The 26,747-nt window shown below is 42.2% G+C and overlaps 1 protein-coding gene across 1 annotated transcript; it reads left to right on the top strand.

The window, feature by feature from the left end:
• The first annotated feature begins 307 nt into the window (after positions 1–307).
• Positions 308–24,835, top strand: LOC139643439 (sodium- and chloride-dependent GABA transporter 2-like). The gene is made up of 16 exons (XM_071518585.1): positions 308–497; positions 705–839; positions 981–1,121; positions 1,907–1,991; positions 2,082–2,214; positions 3,726–3,860; positions 13,449–13,552; positions 13,640–13,764; positions 16,973–17,085; positions 17,209–17,346; positions 17,660–17,762; positions 18,816–18,916; positions 19,216–19,386; positions 20,703–20,881; positions 23,314–23,392; positions 24,653–24,835. Exons 1-16 carry the CDS (start codon positions 308–310, stop codon positions 24,833–24,835), a joined length of 2,115 nt encoding a protein of 704 aa, XP_071374686.1.
• Positions 24,836–26,747: the final 1,912 nt, after the last annotated feature.

The following is a 26,747-nucleotide window of genomic DNA, read 5'->3' as shown; positions in this document are numbered from 1 at the left end:
TATATATGTTTTTTCCTTTCTTATTATTTTATTTATTTCGATCCATTTTTTTTAGTGTACCTGTTTACTTTTTAGAGTATACTTTACTTCCCCCCTCCCCCTTCTCTTCCTACCCCCGCCCATCATGTACTGTAGTGCTGTATCTTCACATTAATGTTTTGTACATTATATACTCCTTTTTGAAATGCGATAATAAAAAAACAAGCACAAAAAAAAGAAAAAACAGAACAGATAAAAAAGAACTATACTTCTCATCACTCACTCCATTACTGTTTTAATACAACATCTTAACAGCTGACCAGACCCAATGGAGCCAACAAGCAAGCCAGAGATGAAGTTGATGAAAGGTGACAACGATCAAGATCATCCATCATCAGAGCCTCAGAAGAGAGGCCAGTGGGCCAACAAAACTGAATTCATTTTAGCAATAGTTGGAGAAATCATTGGTCTTGGCAATGTTTGTAGATTTCCCTATCTGTGCTTCAAAAATGGAGGAGGTGAGAGCAGGATTTTAAGGCATAAAAAATTACAGGCTGCACAGAACAGGCTGCATGAATTATATCTTGGAACAGTCAGTCACAAATGTCCCTAAATTTAGATTACCATCAATCATATCAGTCATATTACATGTGCACTAAATGCTGCTTTAATTTTCCCCTAACAATTCTTTTTTTTTTTTTTTACAAAATTCTTCTTCTCATAAGGAGTTTTCCTTGTTCCCTATGTTCTGTTCCTGTTTACCTGTGGAATCCCCCTCTTCTTTTTGGAGATATCTTTGGGACAGTTAACCAGTCAGGGTGGAATCACATGTTGGAGGAAAATATGTCCTTTATTTGAAGGTACTGCTAGCTCAACTAAACCTTCAATACAATAGAATACAGTATATGAAATACTTGCATGCGGTAAAGCTCTAGTGTGTATACCTGATATCATTTAGCATCTACGTATATTTGCAGATAATGACATATTGTTGCCAATAGGTTTAGGCTACGGCAATCTCATGATTATGCTCTACACTGTGATGTATTATATCGTCATACTGGCTTGGGCCTTCCTCTACCTCTTCTCCTCTTTCAACACCGAACTCCCCTGGGCCAACTGCAACAACAGCTGGAACACAGGTAAACATATACAGTATGTCATTATTGTGTTACTATTACTAAAATTTGGGAAGCTACATTTTTAAATTCATATTTGATATGCACTTAATTTCCTTTTCCTTTAGTTTGAAAGGTAATTTTTGAGTCTGTTTTTTTATCCTTTCAAACCAAATGAGACCATTTGAGCTAATCGTATCAGAACAAATGTTTAACTGCCTTGTCTCTTGAAGGAATAGTTCACCCAAAAATGACAATTCAGTCATTATCTACTCACCCCCATGCGAGTTGAAACTCTGGTGAACTTTGTTAGTCCATAAAAGCACAAGTTTGTAGCAGTGTTCTCCAAAAAAACTGAAGTCGTTAGGAGTGTAAACAAGGAAGTGGAGGAGATTCACTGCACACGCACAACATTTTTCTAACATTTTTCGGCTGTAGTGAAGATTTGCTCTAAATAATGGTGTCAATATCAGTCTTTTCCACTCACTGTGCGATTGTTGACTTCAGGAGACTTGGATTATGCTTCAAGAACTGTATGGAGTCATTTTATGGATATTTTCTGTTCTTTTTCTGCTCTTTTTTGAACTCTAAAGATCAGTCCCTAACTACTTCAGTTTTTGTGGAAAGCTGGAAAGCTCCGGAATGCTTTTATGGACTAACAAACTTCACCAGAGTTTCAACTTGCATGGGGGTGAGTAGATAATGACTGAATTGTCATTTTTTGGGTGAACTATTCCTTTCATCATCTTTTCACCAACATGTTAGCAAAATGCCATTCTTACTTGTTATTCTTACTCTCCCACTACAAGAGGACTGCTCTGATTATGGTCAGAATCATTCATCAAATGGCCACATTTTGGGGAATGCAACATCTTCAGCTAAAGAATTCTGGCAGTACGTATTCACAATAACTCTATGAACTAAGAAATTTTGTTTCACAATGGAGAAAGGAAAATGTTCCTAAACTTACATTTCTGTCTGCAGGAGAAGAATCTTGGGTGTGTCTGGAGGAATCGAGGAGATGGGTAGTATCCGCTGGGATCTGGCTGGGTGTCTTCTACTGAGCTGGATCATCTGTTACTTCTGTATCTGGAAGGGAGTCAAGTCTTCAGGGAAGGTGAGCTCATACATTGCCTACTTGTAATTGGCAACTTGGTTGTAACTTAACTGCGTACAAGTTTGGTTGCAATATGATCCTATCACCATTACACTTGATCATTACACTAACTTGTACATTTGCTTTGATCTTAATCAAGCTTTGTTATAAATTATATAATTTAATTAATTGCATATAATTTTTATATCTAAATACTTGTATATCTGTTATACATGTGTTTGAATAAATATATATATATATAAATACAGTATATAATTTATCAATCTCGTAACCCATCGTCTATCGGTCTGACGACGATTACAGTCTGGGGGCGACGGCCAATATTTTGGGGTTTCTGGTGTAGCCAGCGGACATCCGGGCCAAGAATTCCTCTTCCGTGCGCCGGTCATTGTTTACAGTCTGATTAGCAACTTGACTTGTTTCTTTTATTACATGAGTCGAACGTTTCCCCACAAAATACACAAACATCAATACTTTTTGGCTGGACCGCAACAGCGGGGCCAGCCCTACAAACGCGAATGTCTGTCACTGACTGACTGACTGACTGACTGACTGAGTGATCAAGTTACACCATTGGTCGGCCGTGGCACGTGGCACATCATAGGATCACAGAGCCAGAAATTTAAGTTTTGTTTTCTCCGTCATCTTGTTGTCTCCGCTGAGATCAGGAGCCCGTTTCTCCCACACAGTAAGCAGGCTGACCAATATCATGCATGTACGCTGAAGCTAAAGTATAATCTATACAATTATATCATCACCGTTTATTTTGATGCATATGCGCGAGTTCAGTCCACCTGAAGCCCCTCTGTTCTGTCGGGGGAGAGAGAGACACAGACAAGTATGGAGGTTTCATCCGACCGAGGGCTTATTTCCGACCTTCCCGAAGTTTCCCAGGGCTACGGTTCTGGCCAGTGCCGATAGCTGGGCGCCGATTTGTTCCCAGTGATCCGGCCGAGATTTCGGCGGGGGTCGCGGTGACGATGCGCCCCGGTATCCGGCGAACAGTGTTTTCGGCACCGATGGGTACGAGAACGCCTGGCGCTTGGATCGGGAGGATCAATGTGGGCCATGGGCGTGGTCCAGACAACATTTCGACTAATCTCTATAAACAGATATCTGCATATGAGACGTTGTCTCTCAACTCCAACTCCATTCTCGCGTCTCAAGTTGCTAATCGGACTGTAAACAATGACCGGCGCACGGAAGAGGAAGTCTTGGCCCCGATGTCCGCTGGCTCCACCGGAAACCCCGAAATATTGGCCGTTGCCCCCCAGAATCTTCTGAGATTGATAATTTATATATACATTCATTCATTTCTTAAAATGACAGTTCTGGTCCTCCATAATTTTCAGCTACATAAATATAATTGCAATTGTAAATGTAATATAAATGTAATTATATACAGATATTTATTACATATATTACATTTAAACTGTTACAAAAAGCAATACGTATTGTAGTACTGTCATGAAGTAAAATTTGACCATTATATATTGGTGGTCCTCTTTCAGGTCGTCTATTTCACGGCTACTTTTCCCTATGTGATGATAATAGCATTGCTGATCCGTGGTCTGACATTACCAGGAGCTACAGATGGCATTCGATTTTACCTCTATCCTGATCCAGGCCGCCTTGCAGATCCTCAGGTGAGGCTAAAGCATGAGTGATATCGAATGCTTTGCCATCAGAAATGTTGATGCCTCCAAGTAGAGATGGTTGATCCGTTATTACAGACACACACAACTGTTCACACTTGCTCCCATCCCATCTTTCAAATTGTGCACTAGGCACAAACCTGCTGGAAAGAGTGTGTTTACACACTCTTTAAAGCTCTGTGTGATAACTTGGAACTTGGCACGTCAGCAGCTACTCTGGTCAGAATTTGCAACTTCACTCTGTCAATTTTACTGCTGCTGCACTTTTAATGATGTCAGACAACAAACAATTGTGTGCTTATTAATCAATTAAACACTCACTGTAGGGTGCTTGTGATAGAACTGTTTGTACACATAAACACTCACAATACTGTAAGATGCTTGGGATAAAACGCTGTGTCCGCCATTGTAGAATACAACTCACAAAAGCCAGCGGGATGGGTTAGCTACAATGCTGATGCAGCTGTGGTAGTTGGTGTTAGCGTTAGCTTCTACTATGAGGAATTTTAGTTTTGTTATTTACAAGCTCAAGGGCGTCACTTTGTGTTGAAAAGTGGTGGGGACATAAAGGCTCAGATGAAAAAACATGTTTTAAACGGTCTTCAACATATGTGATTTTAGGCAATGTAATGGGGGGATCGGTATGAGGTCAGAGTAGATAATTACGGCGAGAAAAAAATTGCATAACGGGGTATCAAAAGGGCAAAACCTAGGCTACTACAGAGTCGACAATATGAAAATACTCAGCATAAAATGCACAACAACGTCGACCGCACAAGTACAGTCATCCATATGCATCACATCCACAGCTGCAACACAAGTCAAGAATTTGTTAAAGTTACTGATCGGCACATGCACGTTTTTGGGTCATTTTAGAATCAGTAGGCTAGGGGGGCTTGGACAATGCGCATTTGTTTCTTCTATATTTACATTGCATTGTATGTTTTCTTATTGTGCAAATAAACCTTTCTCAAAGAGTTCTCATTTGTTAGTTAACATTTCTTGGTGCAAGCTATTTTTCACTACATTTTTAACAAATTATGCTTTTAAAAAGTGATGGAGACAAAATCGGCCATTTCAAAAAGTGGTGGGGACATGTCCCCAGCGTCCCCAGTGTAAATGATACCTGTACAAGCTACTTATTGATGCTATTGGTTAGCTACTCAAGATAGCTGCATAGCTGATGGTCTGCCAGAAAAGTCTATTGGGGGAAGGTGTCATGGGTGTAGGAGGGTACTGGAGAATGCAGAAATTTTCAGCGTGCGTGCACCATGACATGTTTACTTTGTTTCACTCACTAACATTTAGCAACCCCTGCTGTTATAGTAGTCATATTATGCTTCAGTAAAGCAGAAACATTACACATTAAACCATTAACTAATCATTGAATTTAAAGCTACACTAAGTGATTTTCTGACCACTAGAGAGTGACAGAAACCACAAGACATTTGTAAACACACACAGCAAAACTACTGGGTGACGGAAGCCCTTAAGGACAAACACGTGCACAAAGGCTAATGGCTAAAATAAACGTACATATGGAGAAATGTTGCCTGTTACCAGTCTTGCTTTGCCATTTTTTAATCCCGCTGAAGGTGAAGAAAAGTGAAGAGGTAGGTCGCAAGTTTACTACTTGAACAAGTTTACTTGCTTGCTTCATAGAGTCCGCCATTATGAGAATTTTTTGAGAGCTGTTTGAGAGGGCCGCTTTCAAACCAACAGCAAGGGAGGAGACAAGGTCATTTAAAACAAGACTAGGTCAAAACCTAGTATATGGCTGGACCGTGTATGGGTGTGCCACGTGCCATGGCCGACCAATGGTGTAACTTCATCAGTCAGTCAGTCAGTCAGTGAGTAACAGACATTTGCGTTTATAGGGCTGGCCCCGCTGTTGCGGTCCAGCCACAAAAGGAAAAGCTACTGCTCGGTCCGAACAACAAGCTTTAGAAAAGAGGTGAAAACAACAAAGCTGGCCCGCATGTGTGGCTATTTGTTTATATCATTACTTCTCACGGAAATCTCCACATAGCACACGTTAGTTTCAGGATTGGTTATAGGGTCTGAAATCGCTTAGTGCAGGTTTAAGTTTGTATGAAATCAAACACAGTTAGCCTTCCGCTACCAGAGCGCATGTTAATCAGTCATCCATCGCTACATTGTAACACTGCTATGCATTAACTATCCCGGGTCTGTTTATGTTTAGTGGTAGTATTTTGTTACATTAACATCTACATATTCTCTGATTAACTGGGGGAAAATAATACACAGACATAGTTTCAATTTACGTTTCATTTATTGCTTTTGTTACAGAATAAGTGTGGAGTTGTATAAACGTTCATTTCGTTGCAGTATCAAACCATACTTACCGTACTTCAGCCGCGGGAGTATGTTTGGGCAGGGGCCACCGCACTACTGCCGCGTAGATCTGATGGTGATGACGTCAGAGCGAGTAACGAGGGAGATACCATTCGTGGGGTGTTTTCCATTTTCTGTAGAGTGGTTTTCTGACTGTGTGGGACCTGTTTGGGTTTATATGTTATAATTTCTGGTGTTGTGGGATGGAGTTAAAGGGACATTATGTGATGTTTTGCATGATGTTATAAGACCAATTTAAGGGAAATAAAGTTAAGGAAAACCTCCTGGGGGGGGGGGGGGGGGGCCAGGCCGTGCAGCTGTGTACACATGCCTTATTATGTTGAGTTGCCTGTGCCTCAGTGTTCTTTTGTTGCTGTAAGAAGATTTTTTTAAGCTATTTCTCATTTCTTTTTACTTATGTTACACGTGTAATCCGAACACTGTAAATAAATGCACCCTAAGCCTCCAAGACCTTGTCCTGAGTCTGCCTCCAACCACTTCCAGGACCGTTTGGCTGGGCAACCCCTTTACAAGTGGTGGCAGTGATGGCTCCAGACATGTAGGGGGTGGTAAAGAGCAACATGACTAAAAGCAGAAGTGGTCAGCATACGATGGAGGCTCAGCAAGAGGAACCCGTAGATAATCATGACCAGCAGGGGGCAACAGGTGGTCAACCCCACAGAGCATCTCTGAATTGTCAGGCCTGTTGAGGGCCCTCATGCAGCAGTAGTCTGACAGGGACATCAGATGGGAGCAGGAGCGGAGGCGCCAGGAGGACTGCTGGAAAAGAGTCCAGCACCAGTTCACCCAGCTCCAGCAGGAAGTGCAGCAGGAACGCCATGACTTGGTGTGAGGTTCCTGGGGTGGAAAGGCCCTAAAATGCAGCCCTTCATGGAAGGGGAGGACATTGAGCACTACCTGATCACTTTTGAGCGAATTGCCCATGTGTGTCAGTGGGCACTGCAACTTGCATCTCTTCTCACTGGCAAGGCATGAGCTGCTTATAATTACAATTTACAATTACAATTTCACATTTGGCAGACGCTTTTATCCAAAGCGACTTACACATGAGATTTGCATACAACACAAGCAAGTTTCTAGATAGGAGAGAACAACGAGAGTAAGTGCTATAGAGCTAAGTTCTGGTCCAACTGGACAAAGGTGCTACGAGACAGTGCAACAAGCTAAGTTCTGGTCCAACAGGACATAGGTGCTACGAGGGAGTGCTACAAGGCAGTGCTATGAGGTAATGCATAGAGTGCATCAATTTTTTTTTATTTATTTTTTTATTTTTTATGAAAGGAGGTATTCGCTAAAGAGCTGGGTCTTTAGCCTTTTCTTAAGGATAGAGAGGGATTCTGCGGATCGAATGGAGTTTGGCAACTCGTTCCACCACCGGGGAACCACAGAAGAGAAGAGTCTGGCTAGAGACTTAGGGCCTTGCTGTGGTGGCAGCATCAGGCGCCGCTCCATGGCAGAACGTAGTGAGCGGGAGGGAGCGTAGACCTGAATGAGGGAGTTCAGGTAGGTCGGAGCCGTTTTGGTTATTGTTTTGTAGGCGAGCATCAAGGACTTGAACTTGATGCGGGCAGCAACTGGGAGCCAGTGGAGGGATATGAATAGCGGAGTGACATGTGCTCTTTTGGGCTGGTTGAAGACCAGACGCGCCGCCGCGTTCTGGATCATCTGCAGAGGTTTGAAAGTACAGGCCAGGAGCCCTGCCAGTAAGGAGTTGCAGTAGTCAAGGCGTGATATTACAAGAGCCTGTACCAGGAGTTGTGCTGCATGCTCAGACAGGTAGGGTCTGATCTTCCTGATATTGTATAGAGCAAATCGGCATGACCGAGCAACAGAAGTCACATGCTCCTTGAAGGTTAGCTGGTCATCAATCATGACACCCAAGTTTCTGGCAGACTTTGTGGGTATGAGCTCAGTTGATTCGAGCTGGATACTGATTTGTTGTTGTATAGAGGGACTGGCTGGGATGACAAGGAGCTCAGTCTTTGACAAGTTAAGCTGAAGGTGGCGTTCCTTCATCCAAGCCGAGATGTCGGCGAGGCATGCCGATATCCGCGCCGAGACTGTGGGGTCGTCTGGCGGGAACGACAGGAGGAGCTGGGTATCGTCAGCATATGAATGATAAGAGAAGCCATGTGAGCGGATCACTGCACCCAATGAGGTGGTGTATAATGAAAAGAGAAGGGGTCCAAGCACTGACCCTTGAGGTACCCCTGTGGACAAGTAGTGGGATTTAGACACTTCCCCTCTCCAAGACACTCTGAAGGATCTCCCTGAGAGGTAGGACTCAAACCAGCAGAGGGTAGATCCTGAGAAGCCGAGCTCAGCGAGTGTGGAGAGGAGGATTTGGTGGTTCACCGTGTCAAAGGCTGCCGATAGGTCAAGTAGCAGTAGGACAGAGGACTGACCGGCAGCTCTAGCTGATCGCAGTGTTTCTACTACAGACAAGAGTGCAGTCTCGGTAGAGTGTCCGCGTTTGAAGCCAGACTGGTTGGGATCATACAGGCGGTTCTCATGTTGGTATGGACATCAATGAGTCAATGGACTATGCTAAGGTTAAAGCTGCTGTTTTATACAAGTTCGAGATCAGCCCAGAGACTTATTGGCTGCGCTTCGTAGTTGGGACTGAAGAAACTCCCAAAGAGCTAAAGGCCCGATTTCAAGACTCGTGGATGCTTCCGAAGGCAAAGACGAAGGAGGAGATCGGCGATGCCATAATCATGGAGCAGTTTTTGAAAGTGCTCAACCCAGATCTGCACACATGGATCAAGGAGCGTGACCTTGAAAGAGAACTTCAAAACAAGCAGCTGAAATGGTCAAAGCTTTTGTTGCTGCCCGCCGCATCCCAAAAGGTTACTTCAGTACCAGACCCAACCCTAGTTTTTTTAATCCCGCTCCCGCTGGATTTCTGACCATTACCGCCCGCTCCCACAATGTGTGTGTTATTGACCGCCCACTCCCGCCTGCAGCAAAGTTAAAACTGCCCGCTCCCGCGAGATTTGCATCGGGTCCCGCGGGATCTCAATCCCAATGCGGTTCTGTAGTCCCACCTGTTGGTAATAACGTAGCGAAATTACATTCTAGTGACAACTGACAACTGAGAAATTTGTCCAAATGTCAGACTTGCCTTGCTTTGCTTTGGTATTGTAATGACCTGCTTTGATTTTCTTTTCAACTGCATTTGTTGACTCTCCATCCTTCTGGTTAAATCCTGGGACCCGCAGTTTATTTTTTGACCGCCCGCTCCCGCCCGCAGCAACATTAAAACTGTCCGCTCCTGCGAGATTTGCGTCCCGCGGGACCCCAATCCCAATGCAGGGCTCTAGTTTGTGGCCAACTACACATGTACTGGTACCGGCACATACTGGTAAACGTATTGATACTGGTACTGTACTGTATTCCTAGGTGGTTGCTACGGTGTACTAGGTTTGTTCTAGGGCACTTCTAGGTGGTTGCTAGGGTGTACTGGGTGGTTGCTAGGACGATTCTAGCTGTGTGTGTACAGGTGGATGTGTACCGATGTGTAGTGTGTTTTTGGTACTATATACGTACCAGTAGCTGTGTGTGTGTGTGTGCGGGTGGATGCGTACCGATGTGTAGTGTGTGTGTATGTTTGCGGGTAACTGTGGTGTGAATATGTGTGTCTGGGTTGTTGGGGTGTGTGTGTGTGTGTGTGGCTGTTGGTATGGCTGCAGTGTGTATGTGTGGCTGTCTAGAAGAAGAAGGAGATGGAGAGCTACGTGTGTGTCTGCTAACTACTCTGGTCAGTGAGAATTAAGTATACCCAGCTGCAGCCTGCGGAACGGGGGGGGGGGGCTACAGATCGAACCTGTAATTCCGCCCATTGGTGATTTCATTGGTTTAGTGAACTGGTAATCCCGCCCATTGATGATTTCATTGGTTTAGTGAACTGGTAATCCCGCCCATTGATGATTTCATTGGTTTAGTGAACTGGTAATCCCACCCATTGATGATTTCATTGGTTTAGAGGTTGAAACAGGGCGGGACTACAGATCGCCTGTAATCAAAACTGAGAATCCATGGTGAGAGAATTACATTTCACTCACTATTCAAATCTTCACAATACACAACCGAGAAGCATAGTTTTTTTTTTTTTTAAAGTATATTTATTGATTTTCAGAGGGACAGACAATTAAGGATGATCAAGCATGATAAAAATATGTACCCTCTTTTCCAACTTACCCTCAGCACCGAACACATTCTCCACACACACAAGAACCAAAAAAAAAACAAACAAACAAAAAAAATATATATACAATAATCAAATAATCAAAAATGAAATAAATTTAAATAAAAAAGAGAAAATAAAAAAGAATAAATAAATAAATAATAGAAAACAGAGATAAAACACCAAGACAGAAGGTTTATAAAATTAGGTGACAAGGGCAATCAGACATAATGATGGGATAATGGCATATTAAACACTAAGACCTACATGGAAATGTACCTTGAGATCTCAGTCCATGCTAGTCCGTAGAGACCACTCCGAAGGGCCTGGGCCCTGTCCTCTCCAATATAGTCCAGAAAGCGGTCCCAAATATGAAAAAACTTAAATGGTTTGTCCTTGAGCCAGAAGGTTATAGCTTCTAAAGGGATAAGTTCCATAACACTCCGAATCCATTGCGAAACTGTGGGGACAGAGTCTGAAATCCACTGAAGAAGAACACATCTCCTTGCACTAAAAAGAAGCACCTTAAGCAGCTTCAGTGAAGAGGGGCTAAGGTTCAATGCTACTAAATGTATTCCCAGAATCCGACAAGCATAGTTAACATCAATGCTCTCATTACCGGCTCGCTAGCTGCTAGCGTTAGCTACAGATCGCTAGCTGCTAAAGTTAGCTACAGATCGAACCTGTAATCCCGGCCATTGATGATTTCATTGGTTTAGCGGTCGACCTGTAGCCCCACCCCGATCTGTAGCCCCGCCCTGTTCTGCAGGCTGCAGCTGGGTGCTTCTTGTGAATCACCTGGTCTCTGAACATTCCGCCAATGATTGTGTTTGTGGTTTTAATTTGCGATTAAATGTAAATAGAAAAGTAAAAGTCGGATCAAAAAGTTGAATGCAAGCATAAATCTATGTAACATATGCAACAAGATGCAACTTGAACGGAGTTTCTAGTGCAAATGGTGTGGGAGGAGATTTTTTTTGCAGAATAAGAAGTGGAATAAATAATGGAAATTTCTAGTGTGCTTGCTTGCAGCAAGCACACTAAATATAGGAGATAATGACGTAAATATTGGACTTTTGGCCCAATGTAAAACACCTGGATTATGCTGCATGAGCTATTTGGAAATATTTGATTTACATTTTTTATGTTTTTTTGTTTTTGCTGTAAAAACATGGCCCTGTTAACTTGGAACGCTGACTACGAGGACTAACTTGCTGTGTGTTTGGTGTCTTGCGAACTTCAATCGAGTTTTGACTGATGTGGGTGAGTAGTTAATGACTGAATTTTCAAATTGAGGCATGTCCACCTTGACGTTACGTGTAGTCTGACTTTGATTTAAGCCAATTTCTGTGTTTTTTATTAGTATTTATTTATTACTAATAAAAGCCAAAGACATCAAATTGAGTCCCAAACATTGAAGGAAATTATTTAGATTGTTTGCGTTACCATTCGCACTACCTGGACACCCTGGATGCACAGAAGGTGCCAAGAAATCATTTAAATGCGCTGAGTTTGACAGATACCCAGTGCACCCAACAATTGTGTACTGATATGGCCTCAGTTGCTGAGCTGTGCCACTGATGTGTAGAGCCACTTACCATAGCCATCTCTCATCTGACGGATATTGTAAAGAGCAAATTTGCAGGATCGAGTAGTGGCTGCAATATGGGACTCGTAGCTGGCTGTGGAGGATAGCACCAAGGTTTTTGGTGGGTGGGGTAGATTTGTTTTTGTCAATGGTAGTGGAGAGATCTTGTAGGGGACAGGATTTCCCAGGGAAGAGGAGCAGCTCAGTCTTGTCCAGATTGAGCTTGAGGTGATGGGAGGACATCCACATGGAGATGTCAGTCAGGCATGCAGAGGTGCGTTCTTTAACCTGTGTCAAGGAGCAGGTGGTGGTTGACTGTGTCAAACGCAGCAGACAGGTCAAGCAAGATGAGGACCGAGGATAGGGAGCAGTCTCACTCCAGTGTGCTGGCTTCAGTCCTGACTGATTGGGGTCCAGCAGGTTGTTCTGTGATAGGTAGAGGTCGCCACCCGATCGAGACATAAAATAAAAAAAACAGTGTCTCTACCACTGGCAGTATTTGTCACAGCATCTGTCTGGTCCAAGCCTCCTACGCCCCGAGCGCGTGCACGTCCCCGCTCCCAGGTCCAATCTTCAGTGGACAATGGCTGAGCGGTGGGTGCTCTGCCAGTGATTTAGCTTTCGGGCGGCTTCTCAAACTCTGTGTTCCTCAGTGGCGATGGCGGAGGTCCGTGACTCACACGCCAATGAGTCAGAAAAGGACCATCCCTTTTTTGACGGAATAGAGAGCGTTTTTCCCATCCCCGCTCCAGGAGCTGCCTCTTTCTCCGACAGCAACTCATCCATGACGTCTGACAGGTTAGCTTGGGTGATAGCATGATATTCAAATGAAGAAATGCTTAAGTGAGCGGCGTGAGGAAGAAGGAATTTCCACTTTGGGGAAATTAGCAAACCTGTGCCACCATCTTGGCCGAAAGCCTAGGTGAGTGGCTGAAGGTGTATGTTTTGGAAAGGGCAGCAAGTGTTTTCTCAGTGAGAGCAAGGAAATGCAGAGAATGGAGGGAGGGATAAGCTGAGGTCAACTCAGCTTTCTGGACTGCTGGCTGACAGTTCCATAGCTCCCCTCCACACTGATCTGGGCACAGGGAAACCCAGGTGGATAGACAAGTAAGTACAGGTACAAGTAAGAATAACTATTTCAAACAGCTATAGCACAGGATTTGATCCTTATTTTTCCCCAGTGAGGTTTTTGTGGAGTTTTTCCTTGTCCTCAGTTGAGGGTCTAAGGTTGGGGGGGGGGGCTTTTTTCTTTGCCTTTGAGCATGACACATAGTTAAGGCGTTGAAGGCACACTGGTTGGGAACCACTAAACCAGAGTAATCATACATGTTCAGTCAACATGATCAGCAATATTTAAAAGGGGTAGATCAACCAAAAACTGTAAACATGGGATAAAACAACAAAAAAACTTTCTGTTGTTTGTTTTCAGGTGTGGATGGATGCTGGGAGCCAGATATTTGTCTCCTATGCTGTATGCTCAGGTTGTTTGGCATCTTTGGGAAGCTACAACAAATACAACAACAACTGCTACAAGTAAGTAAAAATAAATATTTGCATGTCTCCTTTATCTTTCTGTTGTTCACATGACTTGGGATACATATTAATCTTTTTCAATTACAGAGACGCATTTGCCCTCTGCCTGTTGAATAGTTCAACCAGCTTTGTGGCTGGCTTTGCAATCTTCTCTGTCCTTGGCTTCATGGCGTATGAGCTGGGTGTAGACATCTCAGAAGTGGCTGAATCAGGTATTGGATAATGCAACATTATGGCCTACATGAGCTTTACTGTATTACATTGTTTCATATACATGCTGTTTTTGGAGTCAACGTGAAACGTCAAGCCCTGTTGAATAGAGTTGAAATGTTTGGTTCAGGAAGAGTTTCTGACCAGCTGCCGCCATTGGGATTTCTAACTTTAGCAATAGCTGCCATATTACACAACAGAGAACCCCTTCAGTCTCAGAGATCAGAAAATGATAGTGAAGGTTGCTGTAATGATCCTCGGTTATAAATGTTTCAACCTCATTAGTGATGCTTCCGTGTTTAAAACGGCACCAAACACTACAGTATCCATGATCCTTACAGGGAGTTACTATGGTGACAACACAGCAAACTCGTGAACTTGTGTGTGATGTTGCTATAGAGATGACAGCTGTGTAGTGCTGTAGCGCACCAGCGAGCTAACCAGCAGTTCTCTGATACCTGTTGTGATAAGTCGTTGATTAAACTTACCTATTGAGTCCGATCCACAGCTGCTTCACTGACTGAGACGATGGAAAGCGGTAGAAAGAAGTTGTGCACTCCTGACCAATAGTTGCAGCCAGGTACAAAACACTGGACCATGTTCTTCTTGTCTTAACATTGTAACGCTTTACAGTCCATGGTTGTAGCGTTAGGTCTATCTTGTATGACTAGCTCTAGATATAGTTTGTCTCTCCCACATGACAAGACGACGGAGCGAGCTCTGTAGTTGGGGGACTTCGATGGCACACTTCTCTCTGAAATTTCTTCACCCTCTAACACCCAGATGTACACAGTCTTGAACCTTAGCCTTTTTTTCCAACTACGCTAGTTTTCCCGACGCAGCTGCTATTCATTTGAGCTAATGGCTCACTTCGTAGCGCAGGGATCATCAATTAGCGGCCCGCGGGCCAGATCCGGCCCGCCAGCAATTTTTCTCTGGCCCCACTTCATCCTCCCCAACACCAAATAAGAATTACAATAAAAATGTTCCAAGGTTTTCCCATACATAGACAACTTTGTGGCAGAATATCAGCACTGACTGGCACAATGTTTTTTTTTTTTTTCACAATTTAATTGTAGAGCTGCATGTAGCACACTGATTCACTCAGCCCTACTTGCTCCGTGCTCTCTCTCTCGCTCTCTTTCTCTTTCTCTCTCTCTCTCTCTCTCTCTCTGTCGCACTGTCTCTTTCTCTCTCTCTCTCTCTCGCGTGCACACGCTCGCTCGCTGTCTCACCGGACTCGTCTCGTTTGTCTCCCATTACATACGCGGGCGTGAGGGATATTTTTTTCCATGCCAAGAAGACGGCCGATTGAATTCCCGAAAAGAAGAACTAACAGTTAACGTTACTTGGAATACAGCTACATTTCTGAGATTAGCACGCTGTATAGCCTAGCTGCTAGTCAGTATCCACTGAGTGGACTGATAATGTTAGTATTAACTTTTTAACTCTGACTCTGAATGTTTGCTCCCTCAATCCAGATTAATATTGAAAAATATTTTCAAAGAAGGAAAAGGAGTCGTCCTGATGAGGAGCAGGACAGTCTGGACCAGAGGAGCTGCTGAGCAGTAAAACAGAGCAGATAATGTAACAATGTCAAAGGCTAGTAACTTAACGATGTAAAGATACAGGTGAAACTGACAGCACAGAGAGATGTAGCAGGGCAGAGGGGCAGAAAAGCAGATTTCTCTGTAAAAGGGGCCTCATTTATATTCTTCTGTACCTTGAAGACAAAAGCAAGCAACAAACAGGACAGTGCAGCACTGTTTATATTTTTAAGTTAGGTTATCTTTGACACAAAGTACTTGAAAGGGAGCATTTTAGATATATACAGGTTAGTTATTTGTACATTAGATTTTTCATTTAATTTTTCAGTCATCCAGGTAATGGATCCTTTATTGATAATAGCCTATACATTGACAATATAAGAGAATACAAGAACAAAAAGCCAGCCGGTGCTATTTAATAACAAAGGAATAGACTGCAGAGATAATGCACAAAGATGCACATGCGCTGCCTGTGATAGGCTTTTTACTCCCAGTCCCAACCATTTGGCTTTGTTAAGACAGAAGAATAAACCATGCTTAATTTCAACATAACCTTGCAGCTTTATTTACTTATTTGCCTATTGTCTTTCTTTTTTGGTTTTGGAAATAGAACCACCCTTGGCCTGGCCCAAAGAGTATTTGCTCTGTGGGAATTTGGCCCCAGGTGAAATCTATTTGATGACCCCTGCCGTAGCGGTTCAGGTCATTCAACTGTTACAACACTCTGAATGGCGTGTCTCATGTCCATGTGTATGTGAAAAATGAATGGGTTTTTTGCTTCTGGAACCGAGAAATGGCCACGCCCATGTCTTCATGTCTCAACTCTATGGGTCTGTCCGTTACAAGCAGAGGTGGGGAATCGAGTCACATGACTTGGACTCAAGTCAGACTCAAGTCACAACTTTAATTACTTGAGACTTGACCTGATGCATGAAGAGAATACTTGAGACTTGATTTGGGTTCTGGTAAGATGGGACTTGAGTTTGACTTGTACTTTGAAGCTTTTTAAAGTCTTGACAAAAGGTCTTGTTGTAGACAGGTGACAGGTGATGCAGGAGATGGGAATAGGTGAGTAGGCAGACATGAACAACTGGAGCATAGACTGGTCCCAGTCCAGTTCAGAGAGGGAACGGGGAGTGGAAAACAAGACCAAGACCGACAACACAGAGCACGAGAGAGAAAGAAAGATAGAGAGAAAGAGCTCAAAGAGATGAGCTGGCTGGATTCATGACAGATTGCAAGTTTGAAGGGTTTCAGTGCTGCCCCTGCAGTTCTCTTCAGATGGATTTCCTTTGTACAGTTCTGGTATAAGGATATTCAAAAATGAAGCCTCACCAGCCCTGCAAAAATTTCTGAAAAATTACCAAAGGAGAGACACAGTCCATTCTCTTTAGTGTTGATTTTTTTTTATTAAGACAAGAGGAAGGCTTAGAGGACAGAGAGTCAGAGAAGATTTTGGCAGGACCTGTCCTGGGCCAGCAGGGGTACATAGTGCCAGAATCAAGGGTCTTAACTACTACACCATTTCTGGGCCCAAGCCCAGCAGGTTTTACATTATTACTCTTCTGATTACATGGAATTAGTATACAATATACGTACAGTATGACTCATAACGTCTAATCTAACATACTGTATTTTGTCATTTGGTATGGACCACTTACAGGCCCTGGCCTGGCATTCATTGCCTACCCTCGGGCGGTAGCCATGATGCCTTTGCCCCAACTCTGGGCTACATTCTTCTTCATTATGATTATCTTCCTTGGACTTGACAGTCAGGTAAGGTGATACCATTAAATTGTGGTAAATAAATGTACATAGGATGTAAATTTCACATTCCCATTGAAGCCCTTCAGTTATTTTTTTTTTTGAAAAGTAAAAGCACTAATTTTTTACCCATAGTTTGTGTATCTGGAAGGCCTGGTCACATCCATATCAGACATGTATCCATCCTTCTTTTTCACTGGTCATCGACGTAAACTACTTTTGCTGGTCATCTGTGTTGTATGCTTCCTTGTTGGCCTGTTCATGGTCACTGAGGTGGGAATCCATTTGTTTATCCTGTGTAATTAAAACTGTTAAGAAATAACCTTTATCTGTATTCATATCCCTTGGTCTATGGTTCCCTCTGTCTACCTGTCTACCTGTCTCTCTGTCAAATGTGTTTTGCCGTTTGACAGCTTTGCCTGTTGTAGAATGGCAAGTGTTTTTGGCACTAGTATCTAATGCAGGCAGAATAATGTCTCCATAAGATATATACACTTTACCATATAAGATTTGTTATTTCAAAGGAACTGTCTCTTCACTTTATTTTTTTCTTTATCTTCTTCTCTTTCTCTCTTATGTACTGTAGGGTGGAGTTTATCTATATCAGCTGTTTGACTACTATGCTTGCAGTGGAATGCCACTAATGTTTTTTGCCATTTTGGAGACCATTTGTATGGGATGGATATATGGTGAGTTATAGAATGTTGTTATTCAAAGACACTTACCATCCATAGCAATAATAAATCTGCATTAGTTATGCATTTAGTAATCCAGTATAATACAGGTCATTAATAACACTTTAAAGAGACACAGATAGCCTTTATGTGGGCATCCAGATCCATTTCACAAGAGGGTTGCATTGATATTACAATATAGTTACAATATAGATATGACAGATGTTATTAATGTTTATGCAACATCATTAGAGGATAGTTCTGGTTATTTTCAACCTGGACCTTATTTTCCTAGTTTTTGCCATCATGACGATTAATTGTGTTCAAAAAGCTTTCAGCCAAAGTGGACATTTTTTCAACTCTGAAAGCAGGCGAGGTGCCGATGGCGCCGAGCGCTGAAAAGAGATCAGGTCCATGTATTGGGTCAGGAGTGCTGAAAGCGCTACCATGTCATAGAAAACAACAATGACAAAACACTAGCGCCTAAAAGACAGGTGCGCTGTGGACACAGCCCCTAAGACCTTAACTGGAGTATGGCCAGTAGCCGAGTTACTCTGTGCATGTAAACATAGTCATTGGTAGCCCAAGTCCATTCCTGTGTTATGAGGAAACTCCCTACCTGTAAGTCTAGTTCTTAAGTAAAGAACTTTGAAAACAAAATTAAATTCAAGCCATGCTAAAGAATTCTGAAAACTGTTAGCCCCTATGCAGTTAGCCCCTATGAAATATGAAATAGTTATTAATTTGTATTGACATGACCCTGTAAAGGGAAGTTTTAAACCATGATACACCAGGCTACTTTTTGGCAAATGTGATTGTACCCAAAGAGTTGCCGCAATGTTGTTGCTTTAATCAGAACTTTTTATTGCCAGGATGCTTTTGAATAGATATTTGACCATGTGACTCCCTTTCTTGCCTGCTGGAAATGTTGCCCATCTGCATTGCCCAAACATTTCCTAAATGTATCACCATCCTTACATTCTAATATAGAATATTGAAAGCAGAGGACATGAGTTCACGCTTTGAAGGCTGATATGGTATAACATAACATGAATGTCTGTCTCAAAGGTGCTGACCATTATTATTCTAATGTTATGGACATGATTGGCTACCGCCCTTGGCCTTATATGAAATATTGTTGGAAGTACATCACACCGTCTCTCTGCATGGTAAGTAAATGTAGTTTATAATTATTTCTCTAAGCCTATGTAAGACACTGGAAAGATAATGAAGTTGTGCATTGTACTGTAACAATATAGAATTAAAAGAAAAAATTAATTGAAAAAATGAGTTGTTATGGATCTGTATATATGTACATATGTATGAAAATATGAATGTATAGATACAGGCCCATAATTACACTTTCAATTTGGCTTTGAATGTTTTATCATTTTCCATATCATATTCCATTAGTAAGTAAACAAAAAATGCTTTTCATTTATGTTCTCTGTCTCTTTCTTGTTCATAGGCCATATTGCTTTTCTCTCTGGTCAAGTTCACCCCTCTGAAATACAACAACACCTATCAATACCCCTGGTGGGGCTACGCCATTGGGATAGTCCTTGCTCTCTCTTCAGCTCTCCTGGTTCCTCTGTGGTTTCTCTATAGCATGACTGTAACCTCAGGTACACTGAGACAGGTAGTCTACATATTACACATCTTACACACATTAGCTATTAGCACAGAAAGTGGGTTCTAATCAGCTCTTGGATGTGGTGGAAAACAGTAACATCTTGATGTGTGCTGATTCTGGGGAATGCTCCATTTTGCTGCTACACAGTCAGTGCAGACTTTGATACTGTTGATTGTACTGTCCTTCTTGAAAGCGTAGACTGTTGGTGGGTATTTCTGGATTCATCTTTAATTGATTTGCATCATTTCTATCAAATAGAAAAGTTATTGTATCTATTGGTGATTATATTTCATCATCTGCTCCACTGATGTGTGGAGTCCCCCAGGGCTCAATTGATCGACCTATTCTATTTATTACTGCTATGTGGATGATGTACAGCTTTATCTATCATTCAAGCCTAATGATCTTAACTGATTAGTGATTTTATCTGCTATTAAAAACTGGATGGCACAAAATTTCCTCCACGCTTAACTCTGATAAAACGGAAATTCTTGTCATCGGCCCAAACCAGATTCGGCAGAATATTGGCCTGCTAGCATTTGATATCATGCCCTCCTCTAAAAATCCATTGTGTTTTCCTTTTTCCAATGAAGAAACTTGCCCAAAATCAAATCATCTTTATCTTTTCATGATTTGGAAAGAATCATTCATGCTTTTATCTCATCACATCTTACCTATTGTAATGCCTTGTTCTCTTGTCTTAGTCAATCTGCAAAAGCCTAGCTCCAGAAAAGCCTTGGTGTAGTGCTTTTGACAAAAAAACTTGTCATAGGACCCACATTACACCAATACTGGCCTTCCTTCATTGTCTGCCAGTCAAGTGCAACATTGATTTCAAAGTTCTTCTGATCACATACAACAAGGCACTGCATGGTCAAACTCTGACTTACGTTATTGATTTGTTGTGTCCTCATTAAGGTGTGGTCTAAGAAATTCCCTGTGGGTATCAATCAAAGTAATGCCAATATTTTTGAGCTTGCTTATACAAAAGATCTGAACGGTAATGTGAAAAACATCAATACCTCTGTTAGTGTTTGTCCAGTGAATGTTGAGTTTGAGTTTTCCTTGTTTGGCATGGAAACCACAATATAACATGCAGGGAGCACATAGCGCAGGATAAGAACTAGCCAGTATTCATTTCTTCTTGACAAAAAGCAACTGAGCTAGCTAACTCCAGTGGAACTGTACTCTGTAACCTAATACTGTCAAAGGGATCAAATTGGTGTGAGTGTTAGATTTTCATTATGCCCATATTGTGTTTTACTTTATGCAGTGTCGTCTGCTGGGTTAACGGTGGATTCTGGTTCCTTCCCTCCTTACAGAGACTCAGAGTATTATGCTCTCCAGCAGAAGACCTGCTCAGTGCATCGCCAAATAGGAGTCTCCACCCTGAAACACCTCATTTCTTCACAGAGCCTGAAGTGTGTGCTTTGAACATGGCTGAAACAGCCATAGATGCCAGTTCTGAAGCTTTGAATGAATACAACAACATTGAGATGTCGTATGTAAGTGTTGGTGCATTAAGCAGTGCGTCATAAACAGGAGGACTGACAGTTTTTCTTGCCTCTTCAGAAAACATTCACTCACTAGGGGGTCTTGGTGGCACACTGGACATAGCTACATATTGGGTACTTGTGACATCTTGGATTTGAATCTGACTCATGACCATTGCCACATATTATTTTAGATTTACACAAGGTTCTCCATTCTTTCAAAGTGAAATGAATTAAATTTTTTGTCAAAAAATAAAATAGAAATAACATATTTAATTATTCTTCTCTTTTGTTTAAACAAAGATAAGTTGCCTTAGGGACAACTATTTTATTCAAAGATAATTGGCCACCACCAATTTGGTGGCACTTAACTCCTTCTTTACCTGTGTGTGTGTGTGTGTGTGTGTGTGTGTGTGTGTGTGTGTGTGTACAAATACACACACAATGTCAAGTTCAATCAGAGGACATCTATGCAGTGGGTCAGAGGGTCCAGTGGTCTTATTCTGCCTCCTGCCTGTCTCTCTCTCTCTCTCTCTCTCTCTCTCTCTCTCTCTCTCAGCAATATGCAGGATCAGAATTGAATTTTGGTCCTTTATAATTGAAGTATAGTTGTAACAACCTGAAATTGACTGAGGGCGAGACTGAGACTGGGGACTTTTGAAAATGTTGTTTCTGATTACTGCTCCACTCCCTGTCTGATTAATTTAACCTCCAATCAAAATGCTTTCTAAAATTTAGACCTATGTTAATATCGGTGTATAACCCTTTGTTTTATATGGTTTACATGGTTTCTGCCATTGAAAATTGAAAACATGTCTAATACATCAAAGCTGGGAATAAAATAATAATTGCAACACATACTTGTGGAACAAATTTTATTTAATTCTAATGGGCTGCAAGACAAGCATTTTGCAAAACATCCAGATGAAATATGATAATCAATATTTCACACATTCAGTGTTACAAACTTGTTGCTAGATTTAACAACTTTTCATTGCCTTCATTGCAACTTTACTTTAAAAGTTGACCAGCAACAAATCAAGTTACTTTTCCACAGGATTTGTGAAAATGTTGGCTCAGACTATAAATGCATTTTGCTAAGACTGACGCAACTGTCTGAAGTACATTTTGGTAGGGAAAGTAGGCTACAGCCCTTCCCTTCTCCAATATGAAAATGATAGACAGTCGTTGGATCCTCTGACTCCAGTGACATAGAGCCATGATAAATATTTATTTATTTATGAATGTGTCAAGGGATATGCTTTGAGCATTTTCAATAAATGTACTATATTTTTTAATTCTATCTTTATTGTCAGATAGTGTCAGTCATCATTTTATATGTAGGGGAGAGCGGGATAAGATGAGCCAGTGGGTAACTCAAGCCACCCCCTGTATTCTAGCAATGGTAAGCACTATGTGTCATGTGACCGGGCATTTAGTCTAGTCTTGTTTATTTAGCTATATAGCCCTTTATATAGCATCATATACAGTACATGTCATATACATAATACATCCTATATACATATAACATACACATTATATACATCCTATACTACATCATATACATGATCTACATCATATACTCATTTTACTAGATTATGTACTAGATTATATACCATCATATTGTCACAAACTGGGTCTAGTAAGTGACAAAGAGGGAGTCCACACATTAATCCAAATTCAAAAAGTAATTTATTTTAACTTAATTAAACTCAAGTGAACCTAAAACAAACCAAAAGGCATCAGTGGGAATAAATGTAAACCATCAGTCATGTCTGCAATGGGTGAATGAAGTGTAGTGTGTGGGAATGTTGAAAGGTGCAAAAGGAACGCAGGCTTAGCCCCACATTGCCGGTGGAGGCCTGGGACCAAACACAGAGGTGAGAAGGAAGAGAAAAGACAGAGCTGTTAGCATAGCACAACAGCTTATATACCCTGAGCCCCAACTACCCAGGTGAGACGAATTGGCTGACGACCTGCCCCACTCTGCCAATAACTTCCCATGAAGGGAAACAAGACAGCCAGTAAGCAGGCAGAGGGGGAGGGCCGTCACAACCCCCTCCGTAAGAATGGGGTTCCACCACATTATCTAAGAAAAAAAAAGGAAATAATTAAACAGTAACAAAATTGATTCCACGTGTAATCTTAACACATTCTAATAGCCATCTCACTATTTTCTAATAAACATGCTTACTAAACGACATCTGTCAGACCAGATATACTTGGCCTGCTTTTTCAACAACCCAGTCAATGGCGCCACAACTGACAAGAAGATTCTACAAATGTTTCGGTAATATCCCGCCATCCCCAAAAAGCGCATTAGCTCTTTTTTGTAGTTGGGGGCGGATAGTGGATTATTGCTGCAACCTTATCCTGTACCATGCGCACGCTGCCCTGAACATGTATTTAACTTCTTGGTCTAAATGTTTACGCTTATCAGGCGAAACGCGATAAAAGCGCTGCCTTATCAGTACCGCATCTCACACATCCACATCATGTTCAATAAGATGTGCGAGAGGGTACGTCGGAAAACAGTGAGGGATAGCTTTTAATAAGGGCACTCAACTCTGCACGTTTAGTCATCCAAATATGCCAACATGCAATCCAAATTTCCCAAGCTCTCTGAATTTTTCAACCAACCTTGCAAAACAACATCAGGGGTTGAAGTCTCCTCCGGCAAGGCTGGTGGTGATGAGGCAAAGGCAACTGTAGTGGTACAAAGAGAAGCATTAACACAACTCTCATTTTTCCCCTCAACATCTGGCAAACGTGAGTAATAGGGTTTCAGCAGATTTACATGACACAACTTAGTGGCTTTTCTACTTTTTGGAGTCGCAATGATGTAATTCTGCTCCGACACCTGTCGCACCACAGTGTAAGGGCCTGTGAATTTAGCTTCAAAGAGAGAAGTTACAATAGGTTGAAGCACCAGAACCTGATCGCCAGCATTAAATTGCCTAGGTTCTGCACGCCTATCATAGAGACATTTCATTTTTCGCTGAGATTTTACCAACTTCTCTTTCGCCTTTTCACCAGCCAAAAACAACCTCTGCCTGAAACCATTTACATAGTCAAGAAGATTTTGTGGGGGTTCTGGTATTTTCCAGCTGTCTTTCAATACAGCCATGGGACCACGTACCTTGTGACCAAACACTAAGTCATTCGGGCTAAAACCCGTGCTCTCCTGCACCACCTCTCTGGCTGCCAACAGCAGCCATGGCAATCCTTCCTCCCAATCGCAACCCAGTTCTGTACAATAAGAGCGCAACAATGACTTCAACATTTGATGGAAACGTTCTAATGCTCCCTGAGATTGTGCATGATAAGCCGAAGCTTTGTTATGCTTGATGTGAAGTTGCTGGAGAATTTCCGCGAACATGCGAGAAGTGAAATTAGAACCTTGATCGCTCTGAATGATTTTTGGTATCCCGAACACAGAAATAAACTGCGTCAAAGCTTTTACCACAGATTTAGTGGTTATTGTTCTGAGTGGATACGCAGCCGGGTACCTGGTTACTTGGCACTAACAGTAAGCAAATAATTATGTCCAAGCTTTGAACGGGGCAACGGACTAACGCAGTCAATAATCAGATGCTCAAACGGCTGATCAACCGCAGGAATTGGACAAAGTGGAGCTGGTCTGATTGACTGGTTTGGCTTGCCGGTTAACTGACATGTGTGACACGTTTTGATGTACGCAGAAATGTCAAGCTTCAAGCGGGGCCAAAAACAGTAACACAACACACGGTTATACGTTTTCTTTACCCCCAAATGCCCAGCAACATTATCATGGCCAACTCTCGAAACTTAGACGGTACCACAAACTGAAAGACAGGATCATCAACAAGAGCTTCTCCATGAGGCACCCACTTCCTAAACAACATGCCATCATGAAGAAAATACCCTTGCGCAGAGCTACTTATTTCGCCAAGTGGCAGAGCTCTGTCAAACAGTTCTTGTAAGCCCGAATAATTTTTCTGCTCTGTCACCAAATCAGCACGTGACACAGACTGGAATTGCTCAGGCAAAGTCAACACAACCTGGGCAACTTCAGTATCTGCCTCCTGACTGGTACTTGGCACGTCACTGGCAATGTTCATGGCACATAATTGGCAACATAACTGGGTACAGAGTTTTGTAACTGTTCCAATACCACCAAATCACACAGTTTCTCAAACGTATCGACTTCCAACGCAGAACACCAGCGACCAAATTGGGCAACCAAATCTCGCGCAAACTCAACATGAGACTGTTTATCTTTCCAATTTTGGAACCGCTGCCGATAAGCCTCCGGCACCAACTCATAGGCCTTAAGCACCACGGACTTAACCAGCTCGTAAACTTGACAGTCAGCGGGACTCTAAGCAGAGTATGCCTCTTGGGCTTTACCGGTCAGAACGCACTGTAACATTAATGTACGATCTTCATCAGGCCATTGCCTCGAATCTGCTATATGCTCAAATAATGAAAAGAACGTATCCGGATCCTTCTCACTAAATTTCGGAAGCAGACGCAAATTACTGATCATATCAAAAGATGAAGCTGGGGCAACCAACCGAGTAAAAGAATAGTCAGTACCAGATGAACTCAATAGCTTACCGTCTCTGATTAGACTCGGTTATGTATGCTGCAACTCCAATTTGGCAAGTTCAGTCTTTTGTCTTAGTTCTTCCAAAGCCAACTCTTTGTGCTGTCTATTCTTTTCAAGTTCCAATTCAATTCCAATTCATGTTTATGTTTTAACAACAAAAGTTATTTTTGCTGTTCAAAACTCAAAGCAGTAGCTACAGACAGACTACCAGACCAAGCCCCGTCAACAGGCTTAAGAATTCCCTTCTCCAACAACCCTGCGTTTATACTGGTCTTAACAGACTCATTCAGTTTTTTATCCGTTATCTCGAGGTCATATTGCTCAGCAATTAACAATAACTGGTCCTTAGTACACTGCTCCAACAGTCCTACGGAAGGTGAGTCAACAAAATCTTGCACAATAAAAGCCATGATCCTCTCTCTGTACAAGTTGAAAAAGACAAAAAACTCACCAGTGCTGGAACCATGGAGTGCAACAACCAAGTATAGAACAGCCCAACCAAAATGGAACCTCCCCAACCCTAACTGACTACACACCCCACTAACTACCTCATCTCAAGCCCTAGTCTTCGTGCCACTACTTGTGGGGGGTATTTATGCACTGAAACCCACTGGGCAGAAAAAGCAACTGGAAACCAGCGACCCTTCTGAAACCAGGGATGTGCTCCTGAGACGACCGCTCTACCCACGTTTGCAGCCACTCTAAGATTACCCAAGACCAGCCCCCTACAGGTACTTTATTTATTTATTTTATTTATTTGTTTATTTGTCAGGGACAAATAAACGTCCCTACTACACCATACTACACACAAACACACTCATACCAGTGGGCAATTTAGAGTCTTCAATTCACCTGATTTGCATGCCCCTTTGGACTGTGGGAGGAAACCAACGCAAACACGGGGAGAACATGCAAACTCCACACAGAAGGACCGGGGCGGAGATTTGACAACCCACAACCTTCTTGCTATGAGGCGACAGTACTGAGCCACCGTGCCGCCAGTGGCTCCTTAGAAAGAGACTTCCATTTCAACATGGCTGCGAAGGAACCAGCCATAAGAGAAGTAGTAAGAAAATGTATGCTCATAAAACTGTTTTTTGCAAGAAGTATAATTTTTTACATTAATTGTTTAATGGCTGTTGTCTCAATACCGCTTTAGCTACATTCAAACATATATACAATAAATGTTGGTCTACTACCAAGGACTAAAACCACATTAATTAATTAGCAAAAAGTTAGCAGTGATAGTGTGTAGACCAACTTTTTTTTCAAAAAGGTGCCTA

The sequence above is a fragment of the Centroberyx affinis genome, unplaced genomic scaffold, assembly GCF_046629955.1.
Source record: "Centroberyx affinis isolate AG114_WGS23_722 - 3 ecotype Tasmania unplaced genomic scaffold, CSIRO-AGI_Caff_v1 ptg000609l_1, whole genome shotgun sequence".
Taxonomy (NCBI): domain Eukaryota; kingdom Metazoa; phylum Chordata; class Actinopteri; order Beryciformes; family Berycidae; genus Centroberyx; species Centroberyx affinis.
Note: the sequence above shows the minus strand (reverse complement) of the source record. Positions and strands in the feature narration are given on the sequence as shown.